Source organism: Mus caroli, chromosome 17 (genome assembly GCF_900094665.2).
Source record: "Mus caroli chromosome 17, CAROLI_EIJ_v1.1, whole genome shotgun sequence".
Lineage (NCBI taxonomy): Eukaryota > Metazoa > Chordata > Mammalia > Rodentia > Muridae > Mus > Mus caroli.
In genome coordinates, this window is record NC_034586.1 from 79,011,957 (window position 1) to 79,022,972 (window position 11,016).

At 39.7% G+C, this 11,016-nt stretch overlaps 1 protein-coding gene across 11 annotated transcripts in view; it reads left to right on the forward strand.

Annotated features, from left to right (window-relative positions):
• Window positions 1-11,016, forward strand: part of Eml4 (EMAP like 4) — a 125,483-nt gene that overhangs the window by 83,603 nt on the left and 30,864 nt on the right. For all 11 annotated transcript variants that reach the window (XM_029470875.1, XM_021150126.1, XM_029470874.1 and 8 more), the window contains 6 exons: window positions 237-360; window positions 1,528-1,677; window positions 4,813-4,882; window positions 6,130-6,240; window positions 8,336-8,431; window positions 10,801-10,935. In XM_029470875.1, coding sequence (XP_029326735.1) covers window positions 237-360; window positions 1,528-1,677; window positions 4,813-4,882; window positions 6,130-6,240; window positions 8,336-8,431; window positions 10,801-10,935 — 686 coding nt within the window. The remainder of the gene's footprint in view (window positions 1-236; window positions 361-1,527; window positions 1,678-4,812; window positions 4,883-6,129; window positions 6,241-8,335; window positions 8,432-10,800; window positions 10,936-11,016) is intronic.

Below are 11,016 nucleotides of genomic sequence, written 5' to 3' on the forward strand. Positions count from 1 at the left end.
AGCTAAGTGAACGGCTACAGATTGATATTTGTTTTCATTTTTGCTTCCACTCTTTTGGACTAGAGATTAACAGTGCCACTTTGTTTTCTACATATGCTCTATAGTATGTTAAAACATACATTGGAAAGCTTCAGCAGCTGCTCTTGTCGTGTTTTCATCATATCAATAATCAAATCATCTTTCCTACAATTATTGAGAAATTTATGTGCTTTAATCTTTGTCTTGTGTTTCAACAGAAGGAGAATATATTAAAATGTTTATGCGAGGTCGGCCAATTACAATGTTCATTCCTTCGGATGTTGACAACTATGATGACATCAGAACAGAACTGCCTCCGGAGAAGCTCAAACTGGAGTGGGTGTATCCTTCACAGACATGAAACAAATCTATTTGCTTTGTCCTAGTTTAATAAAAAGTTGCTTATCTAATGAATCAAATTCTCCTTACACCAGGAATAAAACATAACAAACTTAAGAAGCACTTGAGAAATTAAAAAGGAGACAGGATCTCTAAAGTGTGTTGGATATATTTTGCTAATAGCAATTTAAAATCGTCAGAATTAATACAGACAGGACAACAGCATCCCATGAGCGCCACAGCAGGCAGCAGCAACATGGCAGGGATGGTTCCAGACGAGGCCAGTGGCCAAGTGTAGTGGCCAAGTGTTGGCTCTGCACTTGCCCTGTGAATCACAAAATTCTTTTAGAAAGGGTTAATACCTTTCTCAGAGCTGCTGCAAGAAGGTAAAACACTGATTTGACAATTGATAACACGGGAAATGATGAATCCTTTTTTCGTTTGGTTGGTTTGTTTTGAGACATGGGGTCTTGCCACAGCTCCCTATGCAACCTTGGCCTTCCTGCCTTAGCTTCCCAAGCTTACCACCATGTAATTATTGCGAATCATCTAAAGAGTTCAGAATGGCAAGGATGCTTAATTCTGAAATTGACTACTACTCTGCCAGGCCCAGATACACACGAGTTTACTACTGAGCTTTCCTGATTCCACCTAGAAAGTCTCATGTGGGGAGCTAAAAACTCAGTGAAAAAGAAAGAGACATTGGACAAAATTAGGTTAGCTTGGAGAAGCTCACCAATCCTGGAATCTGGCACAGGATTTTATTGCTATTCTATACAGCAAACAGAGGGTAATTGTCCCTTATTTCTCATTTTAGGCCCAGCAGGCTTGTTATTTCCTGGATGAGCCTTCTCAGGTCCTACCTTGTGCTTTGTAAGTCAGGTCTCCTTACAGGCACGCTTCCCCTGAGCACACTGCCTCACAGGCACCACTTCCAACTTGTTCAGAGCTGTGTGGTTAGCACTGTGCTTGGTACATGCAAGCTAGGAGCTCAGAGTATATTTGTCCAAGGAATATGGACATTCAGACAAATACAGTATAAGACTTAGGTCTGGGTATGAGAGGGAAAGGTGAGTGTCCTGGCTCTAGTCTGGTTTTCTCTCCTTTGTGCCTCCATGACTTCTTACACGCCTTGAGTATTTGCTTTAAAACCTTGACTTTTCATTCAAGATATGGTTATCGAGGAAAGGACTGTAGAGCAAATGTATACCTGCTTCCCACAGGGGAGATAGTTTATTTCATCGCCTCAGTGGTAGTCCTGTTTAATTATGAGGAGAGGACTCAGCGACACTACCTGGGTCATACAGACTGTGTGAAATGGTGAGTATCAACACCGTTGCCATCCTTGTACCTGCCTAGCTTCTCTATAGTCATCATCGTCAGAGCTGTACTGAAAGTTCACCATTGGAAGCTTAGACTATAAGTAATAATGTTACTCATATTTTATACATAATAATTATATACATATATACAGTGTATTCTATGCACTATATTTTTAAAGTAAATAAGTCATTAACATTCTTAAAAACACTGTGGTATCAATAGCAATGGAATACACTGCTCTAAATCCCAGTTAATCTACCCTGCTGCTTCAGGTCTGTATTCCTTCCCACCTGGTCTATTGTATGCCATCTGTGTAGGACAGACTGGATGCTATGAATTTCTGGAAGTAGTTTTTTGTACATTTACTTAGTATTTATTAAGGGTTTATTCTATGTGATACGTTTTGGGTTTCAGGTTTTCCTCTTAGAAGGAGAGAAACCAAAACCTGAATGGGATTCTAAGTATCCGGTGTGCCATCAGACTGTAAATGCAGAGCTCTTTTTAGATGCATAGGCTTGGGTTTTAGTAATTGTTGCTGCTCTTTAGATAATTCAGTCATATGTTACTAGAATCCATTGTTTTCTTGCATTTAAAGGCTTAGCTTCTTTATAGTGTTCTGATAATTAAGTAAGAGTTTCACTTATGTATGAATGCTATAGGTTACTACATAGATGATAGCCTTCAGAAAAGGAGGTAAAAGTACATTTATATTTGCAGTATTATATATACAGAACCCATGCAGTGTGACACAAGTGAGAGAAGCATCTCATATCTGTCTCAGCTGGGTGCTAGCTGTAGTGTGTGTGGAGGTCAGAGTGTGGAAGTCAGCCCCGTGACGCCCTGCCTTAGGAACAAGAAGGAAACAGCAGTAACAGGAAGTTGAAAGCCCTGCACCCTGCACACGGTAAAGAGCAGACACACAAGTGTGTTCTCACTCCTGTGGGCAAAGAAAGTTGTGCAAAATATTTTGACTTCCACGTGTGTGAAGTATTTCTTACAGTTTCCTTTGAAAAAAAGTTATCACAGTTAGTGTCAAAAGTGAAGATTAAGGGAAAGTTAGAGAAGTCCTTCCAATTGGTGCAGGTAGGAAAAAGACTTTAAGTGGCTTTTGATATTGGAGCCATGCATTACCTGGTGCAGAAATTACAATTTAAAATTTTTGTTTGAAAAGAAAGAGTTAAATACAGCAAAAACATTAATGTGCTAGAGGTTTTCTTAATGATGAGTTAATTATTTTATGTGCATTGGTGTTTTGACTGTGTGTATGCATGTATAAGGGTGTTAAATCCCCAGAACTGGGAACAGTTATCAGCTGCCAGAGTTTTCTTCACTACTGAGCCATCTCTCTAGCCCCTAGAGGTTTGGATGGAGTTTTGTTTTGTTTTTTTAAATCTCGATTCAGGATATAAATTGTTTAAGAAGATATAAGAACATTAGCCTCCTTAGAAAGGAAAACCTGATATTATTTATGCCAGATTGTTGAAACATTTCACAAGATACAATTCTTATCATGGGGAAATTATAGAAATTTGGAACATTTTTATCTCATGTGACTAATACTGTTCTTCTGGAAAATGATTAGTAATATATAGCAAGAACAAAAAGTCTCTGCAATTGAGCTGACCCCTTAATATAGGAGGGCTCAGCGAGGGAGCCAACTGACAAGCTGAGCTCAGTCCCAAGAGCCTCCATTGTAGGAGAACGCTGACTCGGATAGTCTGCCTCTGACCTTCACATGCCCTCTCTCCATAAATACATGTTAATTGTTCTAGTATATAGAAGGATTCTAGAAAGGGACAGAAAGAGTGATTTTTGTCATCGGGAGCTAGGGAAATGGTTCAGTGTTAAAGCTTATGTTATGTGCAAGTATGACCTGAGCTATAGTCCCTGGTAGCACCAGTGTGAAAACCGGGCACAGCCACGTCTGTTACTATGATGGAGACAGGCCGTGCTCAGGCTGGCTGCCAGACGGTAGAGCCAAAACTGCACACTCTAGGGTCAAAAAATGACAGAAAAGGCAGTGAGTTGAGTGAGTAAAGGTGAATGTGGCAAACTCTATGGAGGATGCATGTGCTCACACACATACACTCCCACATGGTGAGTGGAGAGAACCAGCTCCCACAAGCTGTGCTCTGATCTCCACAGCAGCACATACTTAACCCACACACAGCCATAGGCACTTACCCACACACAGCCATGGGCACTTACCCACTCATAGCCATGGGCTTGCACACAAGTAAATAAATGTAATGAAAACTGTAATTGCAAATATTAAGTCAGGTGGCGAGTGATAGAGGAAGACACCCAACATTGTCCTCCAGCCTCCACAGGCAGGCTTGCACACATACACAGGAATGCACACTCGAAGCTTTGTGGTTGGGGGGGCTGTGCACCATGGTCAGAGTGCAGTTGCTACAGTGTTTTCCGTTTCCTTTAGAATTTATTGCTCTGGGTTAGATTTACAAAAGCTTAACATTAAGAAATAGTTATAGGGCCGGGCGTGGTGGCGCACGCCTTTAATTCCAGCACTCGGGAGGCAGAGGCAGCCGGATTTCTGAGTTCGAGGACAGCCTGGTCTACAAAGTGAGTTCCGGGACAGCCAGGGCTACACAGAGAAACCCTGTCTCGGAAAAACAAAAACAAAAAACAAAAAAAAGAAATAGTTATAGGTCAGTAAAATTATGTTAGAAGATGTTTACTGCTGGTTTTTGTTTGTAGAAAGTAGAAATGCCTGAAATACTAAAGAATTGTTAAGTTAGTAGGTGTGTAAGAGTGTGTAAGATGAAGCGATACTTAAATTTTAATAGATGAAGATTACACTGGACCATACTGAACTTCATAAAATGATGTCAAGATATTTGCCTAAGTATATTTGAACAGATAAAAATGGTTTCCATTCTTACTCTGCCAAATTATGACTAAATATTTTCTATGAATTCAGTGTTCCATTAATTTATTAATATTAATAAGAAAGAAAATTAGAAGCTTGCTTAATTTACTAATAAAAATAAATAGATCATGTGTGGTTTTAAGACTGAAAACTATCTGCTTTAAAAAATGTTGATACACAGGTGCCTTTATGCTGTTTCACATGTTTCTGTGTTTAAAGTTATGATAAATATTGCTTTTTAGCCTTGCTGTACATCCTGACAAGATTAGAATCGCAACTGGACAGATAGCCGGAGTAGACAAAGATGGAAGGGTAAGCGCCAGTTGGTGTGTCTGCCCTGCTGTCTCACTCCCTGAAGGTTATCGGGGAGGGTCTCTAGAATTGGGGAGGGGGGTGATTTCATGTATTAGCACACCGCTTAGACACACTGAGAGCTTGGGTTACTAGTTGGGTTCACTAAGTTGTTTCATCTGACATCTCATTTCTGAGATCAGCAGTGAGTGAGTACTGACGGTGACTAGCTCATGCACACAATGTTCTGTGGGTTCATTTGCTGCAGAGAAGACCTGCAAGTGAGCTTTATTTTAAAAGGCTTTCAAGATCCCTTCCAGTTCCATATTCTTTGAAGGGTTGTTTCCATAGACCTTATTAAGTAGATAAATTCGTTTTTGTTTTTTTTAAGTACATTATGTTAAGAATAAAGATAATATACTAAAAGTGAAGTATCAAGAATGGATGGTCACCCACACCTGAGTACTTGCTTCTTGGTGGCCTCAGGCAGGGGAACTATTTGAATCAGATCAGCCTGGATAAAGTTTTATGATCCCATCTCAAAAATAGCAAAATATTAGCTACTATACTGGCTAATTAATTAAGCAAGCTAATAGAGTACATTACAATTACATCCACCTTTTAGTGGCTGTAAAAGCTGGTTATAGTCTCTGTATCTTAGTCTACGTATCTCCAAAGATCACAGATTATGAGGATTAAATGATTTTCTTATATGGCATACATTAATCATGTGTGAAACATTAAATATGCAAATTATTTGCTGTCCTTATTTTCATAGTATGAGGGGGAAACATACCTATTCAATTGACTCCTCTTCCAGAGGTCCTGACTTCAATTCCCAGCACCCATGTGTCACAACCATCATGCTGGGATCTGATTCCCTCTTCTGGTGTGTGCTAAGACAGAGTACTCATTTAAATACTAAATATTTAAAAAAAAAAATTCTTTAGAGGCATGTCTGAATTTAGTAGTTTTTATCTTACTAAAGTGGGGACTTAGGCTGGGTATGGTGGTGCATGCCTTTAGTCCCAGCACTCAGGAGACATAAGCAGGTGATACCTGAGAATTTGAGGCCAACCTGGTCTACATAGTGAGTTCCACATAATGAACTACATAATGGTGAGACTCTGTTTCAAAAAAAAATCAAAAACAAGCAAACAAAAATAGGGCAAGTTGCTCTTGGTAGTGGTGTACATACCTGTTGTGAGGTAGTTTTTGTACCTATCTGCACCCACCTAGATATGTTAAACCTGTCTTATGTTTTGCAGCCTCTGCAACCCCATGTCAGGGTGTGGGATTCAGTAAGTCTTACCACACTGCATGTTATTGGACTTGGAACTTTTGAGCGTGGAGTAGGATGCCTGGATTTTTCAAAAGCAGTAAGTCACAGTTATTGTTTAAAGTAAGCAATCTATGCCTGAATTTGTTTTGTGAATGTGTGGGATCATGTATCCATCCAAAAATGAAATGCAAGTTATTTCCAACATAGCTATTGTTAAATAGCTAGTGTTGTAATTTGATTAAAGTATTAAATTCAATTTAGGATTTAGGATATGATTTAGGATCAAGATACTACATTTAGTTATATTTAATTTGTCTCTCTTGTTGTTCTGTTGCTGTCATGGAGTTGTTATAAAGATACCATGACCACACAACTTATAAAAGAAGGCATTTAATTAGGGCATGCTTACAGCTTCAGAGGTTTAATCCATTGTCGTTGTTGCAAGGAGTATGGTGGCATGCAGATAGACATGGTATCTGAGAGTTTCTACAGGCGACTGAAAAAGACTTGGGCTTGGCATGGATGGGCTTCTAAGACTTCAAAGCCCATCCCCAGGGACAAACTCTCCAGTATGGCCACACCTCCTAATCCTTTCAGATAGTGCCACTCCCTGATAACCGAGCATTCTACTCAGTCTGTGGGGGCAGTACTCAATTTGAACCCGCACATTGTCTTTGTCCTGAGATAGGGTACCAGTGTAGTAGTGGAGGGAAATTGAAATAAGCAATAAGACATGACTTAATTTCAATTTGTATCAGAGGAGATATTCATCTTATTAGGTAATTCTGATATCACATGAGAAAAAGGAACCAATCAGATCTTTGTATTCCCTAAAGATCCATGAATATTAGTTCTGATAGCATATAGTGATCTGGAGAAATGGCGTCATGGTTGAGGTTACTTGTTGCTCTTACAGAGGATCTGGGTTCGGTTCCCAAGATCCACATGATGGCTCACAACCATCTCTAACTCAGTTCCAACAGATCTGACACCCTCTTTGGCCTCAAGAGGTACCAGACATTCATGTGGTACACATACATACATGCAGGCAAAAAACATCATTTTTAATAATTGTGTGTAGCAATGGCCTTTCATCTTTCAGGGTTTATTATGAGAAGAAAGTAAGATGTTGCTCATCTGAACACTTGACTTTTTCTTGGATTCGTGATTACATTTTTGAAGTATGTAAGAAACCTGCATTAAATTTTCAAGTGGCTTTCATTTTACATTTCAGAGTATGTTTAGCTGTTCATATTACCTCTTCAGTTCTTACCCGCCAGTGGCTCTATTCTGATTTACAGGAGTTTCGTAGATCATGAAAATAAAGAGAGATTTTTGAAGCAGAAAATCTAGTTGAGTTTAACAGCTTTGCTGGTTTGCAGGCACCAAGTGACAAGAGTCTGGCAGGCCAAGAAAAGGGGAGGAAGCAAAACAGAGCACTGGTGGCAGGGGCTAGTGGCCTGGCTCTGTGCTCTGGTGGATGGTGGCAGGGGCTAGTGGCCTGGCTCTGGGCTGTGACTGAGTATCCAGACTATCTACATAGTCTGTACTCTGTAGCTGTCCTTCATTCTGATGACCATTTCAAGTGAGGGAGACAGAGAGAGGCAAGTGCTGCCCCCAGCTTCACCAGAGCATCTGTTCCAGTGACATTTTGAGGCATATACCACCGATGATGCTACAAGAAATAAATTGTTTGACCTCATCCCTAGTTCCTTCTCTTAAACTTACATTATCTGTGGGAATGAAGGTGGTTTCAGAAAAATAAGATAGAAAAATATTTATTTTCATCTATCTCATTTATGTTACAAAAGCTGAAATCAGTGGATTTTAAAGTATCATATAATTTTAGCATATTTCATCAAACTATTCAAAGTTCATCAGACAGAAGTACATAGAATTACATATATTTCTGTGCAGCTCCTGCTTAGAGAATTGCCTTACATATTTCTAACAGCAAGAAAGAAGCATAAGAGAGTGAAGGGACTGAGAGTCACAGAGGTGGGCTGTTGCTAGATGATAGCCAGGGCCTCACTGGCTGGTGGGAGTCAGTCAGGAGTAAAGCTGGACATAGGACCAAAGTTAGTGTGTTTCTCTATTCCTAAAAAATACAGTTTTTGTAAATAGTACATTCAGTTGTGTCTTGAGTTTAACAAATAGTAATGGCATTTTTTCCTTCAAATTTACTTATTTAGGATTCAGGTATTCATTTATGCGTTATTGATGACTCCAATGAACATATGCTTACTGTATGGGACTGGCAGAAAAAATCAAAAATAGCAGAAATAAAGGTAAATCAAATAAACTTTGGATATTGTATTTTAAAGTTCATTATTTGATAGGTATTTGGATTTATAATATATGCCTATCCAGGTTATAAGAGTAAATGTTTTTTGTTTTGTTCTGTTTTTTCCCGTTTATCAGATTCTGTGACTTTTAACATTACAGCTAGATAAACCATAAGAGCTGGTGTGGAACCGTTTCAGAAAACACTGAGTGCCCTGCTTAGCTGCTGCTGTTTCATGGATTGGGCTTTTCAGTCAGTCTTTAAAGCTTTATAAGTCTAGAGGGAACCTTTACCCTTAAGAGCTTGCTTGATATAACTGAAGGTCAGATATAAAAATAATAAGGTTTTTGTATAATGATTATAAACAATGCCATAACATTTAAAGGGATTGTAGAATTTGTGAGTGCTGTGGAATATTGCAGAACCATGGTGTGGCTCAGCCTGGCTTTTAAGAAAAATGTAAGTTAGCATCGCAGCTGCATTTACATGGGGCAGAAATGTTAAGACTACAGAAGGGCTTTGATAAGTTCTTAAAGAAGAATAGGTTTCCAAGGTTGGAATGGTTCCGCAGGTAGAACTAACTGGTCCTGCTCTTGCAGAGGACCAGCTCCCAGCACCCACACATCATGTATATACCACCTGTGACTCCAGCCTCCATGGGCACCTGCACACAGGTGTGAGCGTGCACACAGACATACATTTGCATAAACATGACTAACAAGTAAAGGATATACTTTGCTTCAGCGCCTTGTCTCTTTTGTTAGGGTTATTTTTGATAAATTGCAAGTTTTTTACTTTTTCCCTTAAAAATGGGTTTTTGTTATTGTAACTTCTAAAGCAAGCAAGGTACAATTGATTGTACTTGAAATTCGCTGTCAGAAAATCTCACCTTAAGAACATAAGAGAAGACAAGTAACCCATTCTGTATAGTTTAGACCACTGATGTGTGGGGAAGTTGAAGCAAAATGAACTACATAAGTGTTTTCTCTTTTGTAGTTAGGTCTACCCCGTGAAGTCTTGGTTTCCCCGCTGGCCATTCTTTACCCCTTTCCAGGATGTGTTGCTAGGACAGAGCTTTGTTTCAGGCCCTCCACTGAGGGTATTCCTGTCTCACTAAGATACCACACACAGTCCACACCTCTGGCTCAGGTTTCCCAGGCATTGTATATGAATGCAATCCATCACAAATGAAGAATAGCATGTCACAGTCTCCTGATTGTCTCACTCAGAGACGATGGACGCTGTAGTCATCCAAGACCACAGGCTTGTGCTTGTCTCTTCCCCTCTTTTCTCTCATCCAGATTCCTCGAACTCTCTTAGATGTCCGTTGCCAGAATTGGTCATTGTAAAGCAACTAAAACTTAACTCCAGAGCATTTGTTTGTTCCTATTCAGGGTAGAGAGGAAAGCCTTGGGGTTGGAGGGGAGCATTTTGTTAAGAAGGACTGGGTTCTAGGGCTAGATACCTGGGCCTTCTCTCCCCCGTCTTCCTCCTCTATGTTATTCTAACAGGAGACTGTCCTTGCCTACATCAGAAAGATTTGAGTGCTTGATAAATACCTTCTACTGTATGTGTGTTTGAAGGTCGGCATGGAAGCGCTGCTGTGTGGGTTGTTGGTAGGTCGGGATGGAAGTGCTGCTGTGTGGGTAACTATTTGGCATTACTTGCTAACATGTGCCTACTTGCTGACAGCCTGTTGCTCTCCAGAGTGTATAAACCCAACAGAAATCAATTGACGTGATTGGTTCACAAGAATGCAGATTACATTGTCATTTATGATAGCTAAAAGAGAAAAAAGTGGAACTACCCTAATTGCAGTCAGCAGGAGATTCATTCTCTCCCTCCCCCTCCTCGATCCTTTTCCAAAGAGTATTTTACAGCATTTAGCATCAACATGAATGGAGCTCACAGATACAGGGTTGGAAAATCCTGTAAACATTAAAGGAGTGCACTGTATGCGCTTCCGCTTAGGTGAAGCAGAGGAGCTTGCACTCTGCCTTCCTAAGCACAGGCACGGGCTGGGTAACTAGAAGGGGATGTGGTCTGTTTCTAGCTCTGCTGCTTTGAGCTTTAAGACATCACATGGCTCTTGCATCTTACATAGTGTGCTTTCCCAAATATGTAAGACGTAAGCTATAGTTCTTAACAAATGTCTTATAAAAAGTAGCAAAAGAATTGCTATAATAGCATAAGTATATCAAATTTAAATCTTACTAAAAATTCTGTACTTTTTTTTTCTTTTGAAAAATAAGCCTTAGGAGAAAAAGCAAACTTCCTAAACTATTTTTCCTGACTTTATAAGGAACTCTAATTAGATTTTGGTAAGAGTAAGAATATACATTCTTTTAAAACTATCACTTTTTTTTTCCACAGACAACAAACGAAGTTGTTTTGGCTGTAGAATTCCACCCAACAGATGCAAATATAATAATAACATGTGGTAAATCTCATATTTTTTTCTGGACCTGGAGTGGCAACTCACTAACAAGAAAACAGGGAATTTTTGGGGTAAGGATCAGACTGTTGGAACATCATTGTGTGTGGGGGGGTGTATGTAGGGGTGTGGGTGGGTGTATGTAGGGGTGTGGG